Genomic DNA, 18,948 nt, shown 5'->3' with positions numbered 1-18,948 from the left:
AGGTCTTTCTACAGGCCTCTGTGCTCTCCACAGGCCTCGGAGCTCTCCACGGGCCTCTGCATTCTCCACAGGCCTCTCCACAGGCCTCTCCTGCCTCTCCATGGGCCTCCCCACTCTCTGCAGATCTCTCGGCTCTCCACTGGCACCTCGGCCCTGCTCAGGCATTTCTGCAGGCCTCTCTGCTCTGTGAAGGCCTCTCCACCAGCCCAGGTCTCCTCAAGCCTCTCCTCAGGCCTCTCTGCTCTGCTCCAGAAGGCGAATCTCCAGTGGCACATTTCTTTATCTCCACCCTCTCCCCGGAACACCCAGCCTGTATATTTCAGGTTCCCTGCTCCCCAAGTCGCTCTTTGATGCCCCACCCCCCAAGCGGCCCACCATACATGGGCATGACATCAGCTTAAGGTGGGACTTCTTCCGGACTTCCCACCTCTCTGGTTCTCACACATCCAGACTGGAGTGGAAGAAGAAAAGTTTTCTCCATTTATAGATGGTATGACTTTATACAAAGGAAGTCCATGGGCCAGTGGAAAGGACAATCTTAAATTTTTTTTCCCCAAAGGACTTATATGTCCTGATTTCAAAGACAGTAATCAAAACAATTGGTGGTTCTGGGATAGGATACATATGTAGAGCAATGGTATAGAGTAGAAAGCCTAGAAGTAAACAAACCCTAACCTTGACAAGGTACCAAGACTTTAATGAGAAGATTTAATGAGAAGATACATTGTCTACCAAATGCAGCTACAGAAAATGGACTTCCACATGCCAAACTGAAAAAGTGTGGTTCTTGACATCGTATATATATTAAAAAAAATCCCAAATGGATCCAAGAGCTAACTGTAAGAGATAAGGCCATAAAAACTTGGGAGGGAGGGGGTTGACAAATTCCTCAGGACACTAAATTTGACAATGATTTCTTGGCTATGACATCAAAAGCATGGGTAATAGCAAGAGAAAGTAAATACATTGTACTTTACCAAACTCAAAATGTTGATGCATCAAAAGACACTGTGGAGACAGTGAGATGGATGTGGTGGTACACAACTATAATCCCAGTACTGGGAAAGCTGAAGCAGGAGGATAGTGAATTCAAGTCTAACCTTCAAGAGAGGCATGGAGAGAAAAACAGAGACAAAATTGAGAGAACTCACAGATTAGGAGATACTATTGGCAAAGCATCTATCTAATAAGGGCTGAATATTCTTGTCACAAACTGACATGTTGAATTAAAACCCTTTTGTACAACTACTTAAAGATAATAAAAAAACAAATACATATATATCCACACAATAAAACAACAAAATGTTATAGTAAACACATGTAACATGTATAACATATGTTTAACATGATCACTCATTAGGGACATTCAAAACTATAACAAGATACCATTGCACATAAAAAAGGAATCTATAATCTAGAAAAAAAGAAAATAACAAGTGTTGGTGAAGATGTGAAGAAATCTGGGTCCTTGGAGCACTGGGAATGATAAATGTCATAGTCCCTGTGCAAAATGCTTTGGTTCTTCCACACAAAGTTAAACATAAAACTACCATTTGAGCCAGTAATTACACTTCTACCTGAAGAACTGAAAATAAATATGTGCACACAATGTTCACAGCAGTATTAAATTCAGAAGCCAAAAGTAGAAGAGACTTGGGTGTGTATTAGGAAATGAATGTATAAATTAAACATGATATTTACAGTGGAAAATTCAGCCATAAAAATAAATTTATAAGCTGGGTGCCAAGTAGCTCACACCTGTAATTTTAGCTACTCAAGAGGTTAAGATCTGAGGATCACAATAAAACCACTGAATTGTATAAAGGAGACAGTGATAAATTTCATGTTACATTTTACCACAAGTTTTCAAAATCCAACTCTGCCATGCTCTTCTACTAAGTTTTAGTTCTTGTTTTTGGTAGGTTATTAATTATGGTGGTTGTTTTTCTACCAGTTCTTCCTTTAAGTTAAACTAAAAGGAAATCGTCATTTGTTACCCAGGCAGGACAATTGCCGAGCTATTCATTTCCTGCTAGGCCTCCTCAAACACCAGCTCCCTCATACCCACTCCATTCCATGTAACACAAACTGTCTGCTTCGTGCTGAACTTTAGTTCTCAGAAAATTAGCCCAACTAATTTTTTGGTAACCTATTGCAGACAAACCATGGAGATGTTAATGGGCATTTTTCCAGACATTGCAATAGTGAGTGGCCCAATAAAGTGAGTTACACAATGATGTGTAACAGTATTAGGTCTCCAAAAACATTAACACCTTCATTTTAAAATGTTGCATTCCTGAAAATGCTAGGGATGATCACAGCCTTTGGAGAATCATAACCTTAACACCGTAGAAAGTCTTGTCTGGTGCTGGTAGCTGTGAATGGATCAGAGTGGTAGGTGCTGAAGTCCGTGGTGGCCCTGGAAAGTCAATACAATTATGGCCAGGCACCATTGGCTCACAACTGTGATCTTCGCTGTTTAAGAAGCTGAGATATGACAGATCTATGTTCAAACCCAGCCCTTAAAGAAAATAACCAGCAAAAAAGCAAGGGTAGAGGCATGGCTCAAGTGGTAGTGCACCCAGCCATGAATGAGCAAGAAATATTAGGGAAGGTATGAAGCCCTAAGTTCAAATGCTTGCCTTATTACTCTGAAATACGGGATTCTAACACTATCTTTGAAAAAGAGGGGAGAGAGTGGACACCCTCCTCTTTCCTGCCTTTATAGAAAATGATTTCAATTTTTCTTCATTTGGTATTACCTGCTACATGTTTTCATGTACAGTCAGCATTACTCCTTGTTATGTATCTTCTATTCCTGTTTCTTCAGAGCAATTATCATGGAGGAAAGTCTAATTTTATTGAAGAATGTTTCTGCATCTACTTAGGTGACTGTGTGTTGTTTGTCTACTCTCTCCATCCTTTTTCAAAACAGTGCTTGAATTCTTTATTCTAAAGCAATAAGGCAAGAGAACATATACAAATAGAGAAGAAATCAACTTACCTGTATTTACAGATTATATGATCCAAACTTAAAAGATCCTGAAGACTACACCAAAAATAGAGAAACATTAGATCCAACAAAGTACCAGGGCTGGGAATGTAGCTTAGTGGTAGAATGCTTGCCTAGCATGCATGAAGTCCTGGGTTTGATTCCTCAGCTTTACATAAACAGAAAAGGCCGGAAGTAGCTCTGTGGCTCAGGGACAATGCTCAGGCCCTGAGTTCAAGCCCCAGGACTGGCAAAAAAAAAGTACCAGATTCTCTATCTTAACCAATGGTTGGGTGCTATCACACACGCCTGCCATCCCAAAGTACAAAGGATGCACCAGAGGCTGGGTGAATGGTTCACACCTGTCATCACCCAGGGACACAGGGAAGCACAAATAGAAGGATCCCAGTCAAGGATGGCTTGAGCCTTTAGCTCAAAACCTAACCAACCCAAAACAAGGCTTAGAAGGTGGCTCAGTAGAGTACCTGCCTAGCAAGTGCAAGGCCTTGAGTTCAAATCACAGTAGTGAAAAGAAAAAATATCCTCAAATATATAACAGGTACTCAAATTTGGAGGACTGATGAGCTAGTAAAAGTGAGTTAGGAAAATCTTCAGAATAATTATGATAACACCTGTACAAGTTCTTGTAAATAGCCAGTTGTTTCTATAAGTCTTTAGTGTTCAGAAAGTGATGGACACAGGTGCTCTGGTTTCATTTCCCATGGATTTACTGCCCACCTTGAAGGCATGTTTCTTCCTAGGATCTGTCAGTCACATGTGCAATTTGGCTACTGTTTGTGTATTTAGACCTGATCAGTAAAGAGTTCTGCAGCAGGATAAGAGACAGAGGCAGGCAGGATTAAATAAACAAGCATTGTCACGAAAGATCTGCTTAGTCTCTTCATTTTAATTAAATGATGCAAATAACCATGCTGGGAAATGAAATGATTCCAGCTTTATAAAGTAAGTGAATAGTTTTTTTAATTACCTTTTTAAAATATCTTCTATAAGGTATGTAACTATTTTTAGACACCAGAACTTATAAGGAAATGAACTCTTCTTTATTTGAAATTCTAATTCAGTGTATTTGAAAGCTTATGAATATGTAAAGTTATGATATATTTACTCAGTCAAGTCCTGCAACAAGATGAATTATTACATTGTGCATAAGAATTCATTATTATATGATGCATTATGCACAATGTAATAATTCATTAGGCAAGAAGCACAGTATTGAGCTCTTAGCAGCCTTCACCAAACTCCTTCATTTCTTCTTTTTTTGTGCTTAAACATAATTACCATTCAGTGCAAAAGGTACTCTGAGCAAAAACCAAACTATAACATTCACACATTGAAATTTCAAAGTTTATTAGCCAATTTTTATAAAATACTTATTGCATGATATTTATAAAATACTTATTGCACTAATATTACTATATTAGTCTGATCAGAGATAATTTTAGGTGTGTTCTTCAACATCTAACTTTAATGAACTTGATACATATTTACCTCTGGGCTTCAAATTTTAGTTGGAATAAAAATATTATTTTTGTATGACTAGCCTATTATATATCTGGTCCTCATTTTGCATGTATACTTTTATACAACATAAAATAAACTTTTTACTAAAACAGGAAACCATTAGAAACTTGAAGGATTGCAATGTGATTTTAGTTGCATACTTCTTAATCACACAGTGAAAATGATCAATATCAGTATAACTTACAGTGATGTTTATTAAGGGCTGTAAACTTTGAACTTTAAGAACATATATACATTCATTAAATTATATTAAGTTCTCATTATATTTCCTCCTATACATAACATTTTGTATATGCCTTCATTATTTGTATAAAGTATTAACCACTTCCCCAAATATCAGGCACATCCATACTCAAATATTAGGTACAAAAATGCACTCATATATGTACTGTTAATGAATTCCTATATAAAGATAAAATATATATTTATGTAAAGCATTTCATACTCAGAAATATTATGAATTAATCACTTGGCTATAGACTTTGCTTGATTTTTTTTCAAAAAAAGTTAACCTGGAAGACAATTAGAAAATATTTAAGTATTGTGAATACCTGTAAAATTGTCAGGTTAAGATAAAGATGCTTAACAAGATCCTTTTATGATTTCTTTTGAGAAATTTTTACACCAAAAAGGAACCCAAGACTTTTGAACACATTAGCCTTTAGAAAAGCTATAAGGAGAATGATGCAAGAGGTGACAATGAATCAAGATACATTGGACTCATAATTTGACATATTGAATTGAAACCTCTTCCCACAGCTAGTTAAAGATAATTTTAAAATGTTTACTCACCTAGAAATTAGACTATTGAAATAAATTTGTGTGTGTACTGATCTTAGGAGTGACTTCAGGGCTTGGTTTCTGTTCCTGAGCATTTTTTGCTCTAGGAGAGCAGTCTATCATTTAAGCCAAAGCTCCACTTCTGGCTTTTTGGTGGTTAAGAGTCTTGTGGATTTTCCTGCTCAGGCTGGTTTTGAATTGTGATTCTCAGATCTACCTCCTCAGTAGCTAGGGTTACAGGTATGAGCCACTGAAGCCCAGCCTATAGTATCTTTTCTTTTTTTAAATGCTCTAGTTGAGCTTGGACAAGTACCCATCCATAGAAGGTTGCTAAAATGCCTGGGTGCCACTCAGTTCACTTCTGTCTTTCATGTGATATACTCACCTTTAACACGGTGACACATAATGAGAAGTCTGAGACAACCTTAAGATCTTACATATTACTTTCTACAAGTGCACGGTTTAAATTGTAAATCTCTTAGGGTGAGCAGGGAGAGAAAAAAGAAAACAGAAAATTTTAAATGCATATAGTTACTTGTTTCTGGGGTATGAGATACTATTAACATCCTTAATGTTATTAGTATTATTGTCATAAGAGCACTCCTTACCCTATAATCCTTTCCACCCTAGAAGCATAGTACTAGGTTTATGTTTGTGTGTAGGAACTCAGACTATGGTGGTTAAGGAACTTGGCCCAAATAACGAAGTTACCAGACATGCTTTTAACAAAAGTGGGAATGGGCCGTCTCTTCCACTATGAGAAAAACCATAGAACAGACTGAAAACGAGTCTTGGGGGATTTGGTGGAGGGTACAGGAATACAGAAGGCCAATGACCCATTCTTAAGCTGTTTGTTCCCACAGGTCATGGAGGTGCATGGTCATAGAAATCAGCACTGCCCACTAAGCCTCTTGCAGGAAAGGTCCCTCATCCCATGAACAGCACAGGTGTGAATGGAAGAGTGTCACCACAAATGTAAGGCAAATTACATCATTATGTTTAGAACTGGTTTAGAATATTAAGATATCCATGCCATTGTATGGACCACATACAACACTTTTGTCATACATATAGGTCAAACTTACCATTTTAAATAAGCTTTATACTTTTTATTTTATTTTTCCCTTTTATATTTATATCTATTTTTATCTCTTTTTGTTATTTTTAGGTGGTGATTCAAAGGAGTTTTTTGTTTTTGTTTTGTTTTGTCGGTCGTGAGACCTGAACTCTGGGCCTGGATGCTGTCTCTCAGCTCTTCAGCTCAAGGCTAGCGCTCTACCACTTGAGCCACAGCACCACTTCTGGATTTTTCTGCTTATGTGGTGCTGAAGAATCAAATCCAGGGCCTCATGTTTGCAAGGCAAGCATTCTACCACTGAGCTACCTTCCCAGCCCCTTAAAGGACTTTTAATTCAAACATGTCAGTTTATGAGTAGTGTAGTATATATAAGGTATCAAATTCCACCAATAAATTGTTCTTGTACTGTGACATCTTTGATTTATGGTTCTTACTATATAATTTTATCTAGGTCTTATGGTTGTACTTTGACTTCATTATACTAAATAACACTCAAGTTTGTAGTTCAATATCAGCACAACAATTCAGCCTTAAACTGAATCAGGTATCTGTAACACTAAATTGCTTTTCATGTCTAAAGCAGTCTGAATTCAAAGCAAAGCCTACACATGGAAAAAAATATATGGTTCCAATGTGAAGTAAACCCTAAATCTACAACTTTCAGATGTGTGAGTGTGTGTGTGTGTGTGTGTGTGTGTGTGTGTGCACATGTGTGTCAGTACTGGGGTTTGAACACTGTCCCTTAGCATTTTGCTCAAAGGTTGATGCTCTTCCACTTGAGCCATAGCTCTCCTTCTACCTTTTGGTGATTAACTGGAGATAAATCTCATAGACTTTCCTGCCTGGGCTTCCTTCAAATCGTGATCTTCCGCTATGAGCCTCCTGAGTTTCTAGGATTACAGTGTGACCCCCTAACCCCCAGCTCAGCTTTCAGATTTTTAAACAAGTATAATCTAACATTTACTCATTCACTTTATGGGATCTATCTTAAAACCAATTTTAATCAGTTCATCCTATGCTCATATTTATATAAATCATGTATAAAATCTTACTTTTTAGCTAACATGGAAATAAAACCATGCTCTCATTTTTTAAAAAGACTTTAAAATGTTGTAGAAAAAATTCAGTAATGTAACTCATTAAAATCAATTAATTAAGATGCAACTTCTAACATGTTCTAGCGGCCCATGGAGGCCAATTGGTAAAAATACAACTTTACTGAAATCTAGCACCATTTGTCCATATAAAAACAGATAAACAGATAAGCTGGTTTAAAAAAATATTTTTTCTCTTCCACCTATTTTTCATTCTTTATATAATGCAAACGTTCATGTCTCAGTAAAAAGATTACAAATGTGCATATTGGCATAGCAAAGAGGTCTTCTAATCTTGAAAGTTTTCCTCTTAAAATGGAGATATTTCAAAGGAAGAGAAAGGCCTGAGTTTGGTTAGATAATTGAAGTAAACATATGAGAATGTCACTAACACATTTTTACAAAGTCCCAAAATAGGTGTGATTGTCCCCAGGACGATGATTAAACTAAGCCTAACAAACACAAAGGGCAAATCCTGCAGAAGTATGCCTGAAGTGCTGAGAAGGGGGTTCTGGGGAGTGAATATTATTCGAAGGAGAGAAATAAAACTGAATATGTAGACTGGGTACAGCCAGCCTGACTTGTACACGGCAGGGTGACCAGCCACGCGCACCATTTCTATAGTGTCAGACCACAGCAGAAAGCTCCACAGGAATATATCTGCACGGACATCTCTCCGTGACATCGTTCTCAGAACTCCAGAGTGAAAGTAGGGCTCCCGGGGTCCTGTTAGTACATGAGCCCGGCTCTGTGGCTGCACCTCAGGGGTGGTCTTGGCTGCCTGAGAAGGCGCTGGGTTCTCTTCATTTTGCCTCACTTGATCTGTCACAGTCTTTATCTGTTGCAAAGAACGCGTATGGATGTATGCATCTTCAGAACCTGCAATAAATCGATTTATTCGTGTGTTAATGTGTAAAATGCAATATTCATTCATTTAAATGTTATTAAGCCAGGTACAGTACCATACACCTGTAAGGGCAGCACTCAAACAACAGAGGCAGGAAGACTGTGTGTTTGAGACAAGCATGGGCTGCACAGTGAGACCCTGTATTAAAAACAAAGAAGCTAGATAGACAGATACATAGATATAGAGAATAGATGGTAGGTAGGCACACACATACATCCATACTGTTACAACATAAAATCAAAATAAAACTGTACCTGTTTTCTATTGGAGGCACATGGACAAATAACCAAACACTGAAAAAAAAATGCAGAAGTGGAGGAGGTCCTTCCTTTTCCTTTCAGAAATTCTATTTGTGTGCACCATGCTTCTTGATCATCACTGTCTCTGTACCATACTCCTCCTTCTCAGGGCAGCCTTACTAAAGTGGCTGTGTGTGGAGAAGGTTCTCAGTGCCTAGGTATTTCATAGATATGGATCCTGAGTCATGTTTACCATTTCATCATAAAAGCCACTACGGGGTACTGAGCTAAGCACTACTTCAGGCGTTATTTTGTTTATCCTCCAGACATATTAAGCAACCTGAGGCCCATGGAATTAATGATGCTTGGATTGAATACAGAGTTAGGAATGGATAGAGGGGGAACTCACACCTAGATCTGGTTGACTCCAGCTGACAAACCCTTGATTTTACAGCTGCTATTACCTAAAGGCAAGAAGATATCATGAGCTAATTATAAAGCATAGGAGTATCATAAAACTAAATGAGTCTAACAGTTCACTAGTCCAACATCATCATTTTTGTCATGGGGATCACCACACACCACTTCTCTGGGTGGAGAGTTTGGTGTTGAGGGGCAGGGAGCCTATTTGACCTCTCGAGGTTTCACAGGGAAGAGCAACAGGCTGAATTCAAGATTTGTAAAGCTGGTCAGTAGGACTGATTAGTATAAAGCACCTGTACCCAGCCATCAGACTACATTGGCAACACACCAATCATCCGACCATGGGGGTCATTTGATGTAAGGCATTGCTGTGTTTATACAGCGTGTGTGTGTGTGTGTGTGTGTGTGTGTGTGTGTGTGTGTGTGTGTGTGTGTGTGTGTCTTTGAGTATGCTGAGATTGGGGATCATGAAGGGACTCACAAATACATAGTATTAATATCACTTTTTGTTAGTGGGGCTGGTGGGTTTCTTACTAGAGATGGACATTGGAGCCTTGCACAGGTCAGGAAAGTGCCACATTGAGCTACGTGGGCATTATTTTTATACAGGAAAGTAACAGCTTTCTTTTTCAAACATTTGCCCTCTTATACACCATTTCTGTTGCTAAGAATTTATTGGCCTTGACTAAGTTTACTCAGCAAACATGCTGAGCCTCCATATTACCTGATAAGACAGAACTTAAAGAGTCATTGGACAGAATAGTTCTAAAGGTCAAAATGGCAGAGTCAATAAAAATGTGTTGAACTATATTGAGCTGAAAGTGAAAATATTTAAAATATATTTTGATTAATGACTAATCAATCAAATGCTCGGTTATACAATAAGCCTATGTTGTTTTACCAATCATTAGCTATTTTTAAAAAATTAAGCTTAGCTAGGTCCTAGTAGTTCACACCTGTAATCCTAGGTACTTGAAGAGCAGTAATATTGTATCAGAGATTTCAGGACAGTGCAGACAGAAAAATACTCCATGAGACCCCCTTTTCTCACAAAGAGCTAGATATGGTGGCATTTCTGTTATCTTGGCTATCCAGAAGCATAACATTGGTGGACATTTCCCAGACACTCCCTCAACAGGAAACAAGATTGTATATGAAAATAACCAACAAATAGCAGGGCTGCAGGCATGACTCTGTGTTAAGAGAACCTACTTAGGCGGTGCTGTGCCCTGAGTTCAGTCAAAATAAGTAAATAAATAAACTTGAACTGAGTACCTGTATAAACTAAAAAAGAATTAAGTTCTGACTTAATGAGACATTACTTCTGGTTTGAATCATTCATAAGAAAATACTATGGCTCCTAACCCTTAGAAACATCTTTACTTTAGAAGTCATGGTAATTTGTGTCGGTCTTATTCTAATGCAATAGTCAAAGAAGACAGAAAAATACATACTGACAGTTATTAAAAGGAGGAGGAAGAAATCTTTTATAAAAGTATGCTATGCTTGAGCTGAATTGCTCAGGGACAACTCCCAGGTCTAGAGCTCAAGCCCCATGACTGACTGACAGAGAGAGAGAGAGAGAGAGAGAGAGAGAGAGAGAGAGAGAGAGAGAGAGAGAGAGAGAGAGAGAGAGAGAGAGAGAGAGAGAGATCTTTCATACGATTGTTTCTAACATATTTATAAGATTATGACTTTGTTGCTTTGCATGTCCCTCCCCCATGGTATAACCCCTGCTTTCACTATATATGATGTTGGTATATGTGGAGGGGAAGGGAAAAAAAACAAATCGTTAAAACAGGGAAACAGGAGGACCCATTGCAACAAGGAGATGTAAAGTCATTATGTCGAAAAACGAACTTTACAACTTTGGTGGGGGGGGCAAGGATTGGGGGACGGGGGAGAGGATGGGAAGGGATGGGAAGGGGAAACAAAGGAGGAGGCTACAATGCTTGATAAGAAATGTACTCACTATCTTGCCCATGTAATTGTAACCCCTCTGTACAGTATTTTCACAATAAAAAAATAAAAAGTATGCTATGGTCTACAGAACTTTCCTTCCCTCTCTTAGTAGAAAAAGCTATGTGAATGAAAATCAAACTCCCTTTGCCAACTATGAGAACACAGCGTATCAGGCAGTTCCTGAAAGATGACTGCAAATTCAGCACTGTTTCAAGGCCAGGAAGTGGCCATCTAAGAAGTGATTCATTGACATTTTCTACACAGTCAGTGAGAGTTATATTATCTGAGCAATGAATTATTATCTCAAGTTTGATGTTTTAAAATTGTTATTCCAAGGTGATGTACAGGGAGATTACAGTTACATACGTTAGGTAATGAGTACATTTCTTTTTGGACAATGTCACCTTTTCCTTCACTTTCTTCTACTTTTTACCTCCCAGCCCCATCCACAAGTTGTATAGTTCATTTTCAGCATAATGTCTAGTATCACTGCTGCATTTGCCTACCCTTTGTCCCACCATTTCTGTGCCCTTTCTTACCCTCCCAAAGACAGACAAACTAACAAACAAGACTAAAGATAAACAAAACAGAAACATCAATAAAGGAAAAAACCTCTTGTTCTCATTTTTTGGAGTTCATTTCAATAAATATCATTCTATATGATCATATGAATATAGTTATTGAGCCTTTATGATCCTCTCCTAAGAATATCTTCCTTTGGTCTGACTGTGTGACTGTCTAGAGACCTGTATATATATTTTTTTCCTTTCAAATTCTTTATTGTGATTAAGTGATTACATAATTCCCCAAATTTCACGGTATTGTGGGATAGTGATGCTTAGTTAAAGTCACACATTCTAACTTTCATGGGGCAATTTGTCTATCATGGTCTATAACATTTATTAGTTCTATGAGCTTTGACAATACAGTTATTTCTTCCACAATTTATCATATCCAAGTGTATTTTTTTGTCTTTTACCATCTAGTGTATTTACTTGTAGATTTATAGGTACAGTCTAGTTACCACAAATGAGAGAGATAATGCAACCTATGTTTCTTTGGGTCTGACTTTGCTTAATATAATTTTTTCCAAGCCTTTCCATTTTCTTATGAATGGGCAATGTCATTCTTTCTGATGGAAGCATAGAACTCCATGATGCATATATACCATATTTTCTTGATCCATTCATCCATTGAGGGGCAGTTGAGTTGATTCTATATCTTGACTATAGTAAACAATGCTGCAGTGAACATGGTTGTGCTGGTATAACGTTAGTGTAGCCTTTTTTTGTGGCCTATTGAATAAAGGCTCAGGAGTGGAATTGCTGGGTCATAGGAAAGCTCTATGTTTAGACTTTTGAGGAACCTCCATACTGCTTTCCAAAGAGGTTGAACCAGTTTACATTTCCACCAACACTGTAATAGCTAGCCTTCCCTTTTGGTCCACATCCCCACAAGCATCTTTTCCTTGACAATGGCCATTCTAACTAGGGTTAGGTGGAATCTCAATGTTGTTTTAATTTGCATTTATTTTATGGCCAGAGATTATTTTGATGAGATATGAGTTCTCAACCCATGTGCCTTTGGTTGATTTGGCTGGGAATTTTGTATGTCTCCCCAGTTTAGCAGGATTGGTTTTGTTTTGAGGGTAATAGGACTTGTGTGTCCTTTCTTTCCAGTGAGCAGGACCACAGCCATGAACTGGAAAACACTGCTGGCTTGGGGAGTGGAGGAAGGGCAGCGGAGAATTAAAGAAGCCATCATATATGTTGGTTATTGGAAGGAACCAGCACATGCACTTATCTTGTATTAAATACTGCTCCCTTTGGTTCCATGATTAGTTTCCCAATCAAGACAGTACTTTGGTTAGTTGTTAATTGCTCCATTTGTGTAAAACAATCCACAGAGAGAGAGAACAATCTGTTCACTTTCCAGAATGACCCACCATGCTCTGATAAAAAAACAATAGCAGCATTCTGTGTCATTCCCAGATCTGTGCTATTGGATAAAACGTCTTTCTTGTTAATTGTGCAAATTAAATAATTAAGCAAATATTGGGACTAGGCTTGAGTGTCTCACTTTGTAATCCCAGATTCTCAGGATATAGAAGTAGGAGAATCAAAGTCCAAGGATGGCCTGGGCAAAGTCAGAAAGACTCTACCTAAGAACAATGAATTCAAATTGTGTTTAAAAACTGAATAATCAATGAAATATGACATGTTTTACCCAAATTCAAGACTGAGAATTAACATGCAGGTGTCTCCTTCGTGCTTCTTTAAGTATTGCAGATTGCTACCATTTGTGGCTCTTGTCTATAAGTGATTCACTAGTGAGCAAGAAGATTAATAGTCTGCTGTTACTCCTGTTGCTTCACAGTTTGAAAGCTTGTTCTGCAAAAATGGTAGTACTGATTGTGGCTTTACAACACCTCTTCCATAGCACCAATATTCCATTCCAGTATCCCCTGGGGAGGGGTTACCTCTATTACTCAATTCCCCTGACACCAATTCTCACCTGACAGCAGGAAGCACAGTTCCTCCTGGAATATACCAGAATGCAAGGAGATGACAAACTCCCTTCTCAGTTAGAGAAATAGAAGAACTCTTGTTTGGAGAAAATTAACATTTGTATTTATCAGTGACAAACTTCTATACTCTATTAACTGTGTCAATCAATGTTTATCAAGACCCTGTGTGCAGATATCATGCCAGGTGCTGATGACATGACATTGAATGAAATGCAGTCTCCAACCTCTGAAAAAAACATATAATATATATACTTAAATATATGTGGAATATAATAGACAACATATTATATAATTATAAATATTGTAAGATTATATATTACATAATATAATTGTATATTATATAATGTAATGTGATTTGATACTAAAATATGATATGTTATATATGTTATTCATATTATATATAATTATGGTGAAAGGAGCTAGAAATATGAGTCAAGTGGTACATCAGGGAAGGCCTTCAGTTCAGTCCCAAGTACAAGAAAAAAATAAATAAAGGAAGGAAAGAGAGGAAAGAAAGGAAAAAAGAAAAGAAAAGGAAGAAAGGGGGAGGGAGGGAAAGAAAACCTTATTTTGATAACAAATGGCTAAGTAGGTAACTTCTACCCATTTTGCTATAGTTCTGTTCATTTATTTCTACCTACAATTAGTTCCCCCGAAGTTTTTGATAGCTTTCCTGGAGAAAATATAACACAACAAGTCAGTACCGAGGCACTTTATAGGCAACATGCTCTCCTCTTACCAAGAAAGTACATTATCTAAATAAAATGAAGAAAGAAAGGGGAGCTACAAGAAAAGTCATGTAAAAACATACCAAGAATAAAGTAAGTTACCCCCCATACACACACATACCACTGTCTGTTAGAAGCAGACAAATGTAGTACTACACATCACCTCCCCTAAACTAGGCTTCAGCCAATGTTGTAGCAAATAGAATGAAAACAGGCCCCACCTTGGTGGTGACTCTTCATCTCCTATATTCACACCAGTGTGGCTAGAATAATAAATGGTGGTAGGACTTCAAAGGCAAAGCACCATCAGCTCTCTTGGGATTAGTATCTGGAATGCCCAAGGGAACCCAAATACAGGGATACTCAAGTCCCTTATAAGAAGCGAGGTAGTATTTGCATGTAAAGTATACCCATCTTCCTTCATCCTGCATATCATCTCCAGATTACTCAAAATGTTTAGTGCAGTGGAAATGTTATGCATAGCATATTATGCTGGATTGTCAGAATAACAAGAAAAGTCTGTATGTATTCAGTTCAGATTCAATGTTGTTTCTTGCTTTTTTTTCAAATATCTTTGCTCCACACTTGGTTGGATTCAGAGGTGCAGAGTGGTGTGCTGGGTGGTCAGTAAGTTCAGTAACTTATTTCACTGTCCCAGGAAGTCCAAATTAACCCAGGGAGTCTTAGGAGTCACATCTGAGGTGTGGTAATTAAGCACAAGTATGAATTAATTAAGTGACCAATGGAAAGGGACTTGCACTCCTAGCTAGCTTAGAGTTGAGAGACTCTGAGGAGCAGTTAAGGAGGGAGGAGAAAGGAATTGACATTTACCATGTTGTTTCTATGTATCAGTTCCTGTTCTAAAACTTTCATATGCATAAAATTTCTAGAAATACTAGGATGCCTGTAACATCATATGTTCCCATTCTGATAATCAGTAAACTGAGGAACAGAAGATTAAGAACTGTTGCCAAGGTCACAGTGCTAGTAAGTAGAAAAAACAGAACTTGACTCCCAAAGCCTTCAACACTGTATCTGTTGGAGATAGATTAACTAGAGCCTTTGAGGACCAGATAAACATTTTAGACTTCATTTATGTATGATGGAAAGCCTTTTCAGAGGTCTGAGGAAGAGAAAGAGGAAAAGAGAAGACAATGAAGACATAGTAAGGTCAGAGGGGACAGCTGATGCTCACTTCATTCTAAAGAACTAAAGACAACTCCTAAATTTCTCAGAAAGTCAGATGCCTAACTACTCTTGAATAGCAGTGACCAAATTCTATTTTTCCTGAACATAAAATGTTCTAAAGAAAACTGAGATGATGATTAATTCATGACACATGACACTGGGGGGGGGCAGTGGAGGGGGAAGGGAAGAATCTGAGAGAAGCAAATTAATGATCCTTTTAGAATAATATTTAAGACAGCAAATGAAAGATACAAAACACTGTTGATCATGATTCTTTTAGTAGAGAATAAGAAGGAATGGGGCAATAAATTTGAATACAGTATGCAGGGGAATGTTCTGATGGTGTTGTTTTGATACTACATACTTATGGAGGTAAGGAAGACAAGTAATAGTGCCATAAATGCCACGAAAGAGAATGGCTGCTTGCTGAACATGGGTGCTGTGCAGAAGGAATGAGTATCTAGAAAGCACCTAACACATTTATCTTGACCCTGAAGAGTCATATATATGTTAAACAAATACAAAGTAGCAGTATAATTGCCTGCTTTAAAATGACTGAGTATAGATAGTAGTGAGTGATTACAAGTGGCTAAGTATTGGCTAAGGTTACACTGTTGCACAAGCACAGCACATATTGGGGGAGGGGGAAATGTCCAAAAGTTTGAGAAACAGTGTCACACTAGTGTCTTAACAAGATCATGAGTTGGTTTTTCCTATTTCCCTATCTGCACCACAAGAATAGTGCCAGCCCACAGAAGTAATATTTGTAGATGTGGAGACAACTTAACTCCAGTTAATAAAGAGATCCTCGCATTAAGTTGCATTACCTTGATGGCTTGGGATTGGTCATGGTGGGAGAATTTACACTAGTGGAACTGGCAACACTACAAATCACTTTCCCCCATTCATACTCTTGCCCGGAGAAGCAGTGGTTAAACACTGACCTCTCCATAATAGTACCGAGTCTCAAGACTGTTTCAGCAAATGATGATGACGATGATGATGATGATGATGATGATGATGATGATGATGATGATGATGATGATGATGATGATGATGATATTGATGCATTCAAGATAAGTACACATAGACATGGAAAAGTACACATAGACATAGATTCTTGTGAGTTTGTTATACCAAAGATACTCTGACATCCAGAAAATGTAAAAACTCTAGAACTCAGTTTCAGTTTCATGCCATGCATTGCATGAATCTGAAACCAAGTAAATGTGTCATTTCTGGATTGTATGCAATCTAAAGATTTTAGGAGAACTTATTTGTCTGAACATACAGCGGGAGGGGGAGAGGGTTAAAGAAGGGTTTCCCATAACCATTAATTTAGAGACTCATCTAATGCAAGAAGCGCTAGAACTTGCTCGTGAATTTTAAACTATTCTACTTTCAAAGACTGACAAAATGTTCTAACCTAATTTCAGCTTTCTATTGGGAATGTTTTGCTGTTTCTCCACAGTGGATATATGTGTTAACAAGAGAGTATGATTTAATTTACTATATGTAGAAGTGGAAAATCATGATATTACACATTTCTGTTAGTTATGATATCTCTTCCTAGGCAGGTTCAACCAGAAGCATATCAAATACAAAATAATGAATGCTAAATTCTTCAAGTTCCCTTACTGCTATCCATTTCACACACACACACACACACACACACGCACACACACACACACACACACACACACACACACACACACACACACACACACACACACAGGTACTCAGGAGGCAATAGGAAGAAGGATCACAGTCTAAAACTAGCATGGACAGAGCCACAAGATCATACAGAGAAGAAAAGGTTGGGGATGTAGCTCAAGTGTTAAGCACCTGCACCTGCTAGGAAGCTTGGGACCTTATTGTTCAAACCCCAGACAGACAAACAGAATGTATTCCAGTAAAATGTAAACAGAAAAATATGAAAAAATATTATCATTGCCACATACTGTAGAACTGTGGGCCTTCTGTTTGCTAGGTGGTAGCTCTACCACTTGAACTTTGCCTCCAGCCATTTTTCTTTCAGTTATTTTTGAGGGATAAGGTCTTATATTTATGCCTGGCCTGGCTGTGACCACAATCTTTCTATTCCTGTGTCTTGCATAGCTGAGATAGCAAGTGAACACTATCACGCCCAGCTATTGGTTGAGGTGAGGTCTTGATAACTTTTTTTTGCTGGCCTCACACTACCAAACTATCCCTCAAGTAACCTGGATTATCGGCATGAGCCATGATCCCCAGCTTACACTCTCAAATGCTAAGCATTTACAAATTACAGAAATTCTTAATCGAAATATTTTCTGTAGACATACTTCTATTTAGAATTTCCTGTATTTTATAAATAAATGCTTATGGGCTTAAGTGCTCAGACACAGGCTACATCTCAGAATCACAGTCTGAGCCCAAACTTGGTGTCGAGTTGGCACAAATGGGAGGGAACCGAATCCACTGCCTCAGCCCCCTCGCTTGGCTTTGCTTTCACATTATCACTAGTGTAGGAACATCTTTCCATGCCCCCTGAACCTTACAGCTCCATGAAAGGGGGCCTATGCTGGGCTTTACTCATGATTATTACCCCGACATCTAGTAGGGTACCTGCTATTGGTACAGAACAGACTCACCATGAAAATTTACTGGGGGGGGGGGAAAGACAGGAGGAATTTCTTTCCTTTCCTGGGGTCTTTCAGGACACTCTGGCAAGGGTACCAAAGCATTCAAGCTTGGCCAAACATCACCCCTGAGATTCAACAGGCAGAAGGACTTTTGTGTCCTGCATAGGGTCAAACACTCAGATTGCACATGGCCCCAGTCCTGGGCCATAGCACCGATCCTATGAACAAGCCCTGGAAAACCTGGCAGCGCAGCTTAGGGGCCTGCATAGCTCAAGAGTAAGAGGAGATGTGACATGGCAGTAAGCCCATCAGAGTGTGCCAGCCTGGCCTGGCACCTGCATAGCCAGCAGACCCAGAGAGAGAGATGGCACCAGCCCCAGTGGCCATGGATCAAAGCATGTAGAAGCCTCGCAAGCACCACTGGGGTCACCAGGCAAAGAGAGAAAAGGGCTGATGTGTGATTCCAAGAAATGGTGAGTTCATAGGAAACAACTCTTACCCCACCTCACCAAGAGCCCATGCATATACCCGGAAACAGGGGGACTGGTGTCCTAAAAGAGCAGTGCAAGCAAAGCCTGAGCAGAACGATGTTCCCATAGATCAACAGAAACAAACTGACCAAGAGTATTTGCACATTATGCTGGCAACCAACTCCTGTCCATCTAAAACAAGAATAACTTTGCTCTTGAGAGGCTAGTGATCTCCTCCTGTCATTCAAACTGGGGTGTAGGAAAGCTTTGTGGCTGAATGATCCTGTACAAAGTGAGGCTTGGTGTGCTAAAAGAATGCAGGTCCCATCGTTTGAATTTCCCTTATTCAGTCTCTCTAAAATATGCATTTCAAAAGTAATCCCATAATTCTCCT

The 18,948-nt window shown here is 38.6% G+C and overlaps 1 protein-coding gene across 1 annotated transcript in view; it reads right to left on the bottom strand.

Moving 5' to 3' along the window:
* Positions 1–5,586: 5,586 nt before the first annotated feature.
* The window catches only part of Tmem236 (transmembrane protein 236), a 39,347-nt gene continuing 25,985 nt past the window's right edge, over positions 5,587–18,948 (bottom strand). Inside the window, exon 4 of the mRNA XM_069990445.1 lies at positions 5,587–8,365. Coding sequence (XP_069846546.1) covers positions 7,797–8,365 — 569 coding nt within the window. The 3' untranslated portion in view covers positions 5,587–7,796. The remainder of the gene's footprint in view (positions 8,366–18,948) is intronic.

The sequence above is a fragment of the Dipodomys merriami genome, unplaced genomic scaffold (genome assembly GCF_024711535.1).
Source record: "Dipodomys merriami isolate MVZ:Mamm:240054 unplaced genomic scaffold, mDipMer1.0.p SCAF_4, whole genome shotgun sequence".
Lineage (NCBI taxonomy): Eukaryota > Metazoa > Chordata > Mammalia > Rodentia > Heteromyidae > Dipodomys > Dipodomys merriami.
The sequence above is the reverse complement of the archived record's forward strand: the minus strand, read 5'-3'. Positions and strand labels throughout refer to the sequence as shown.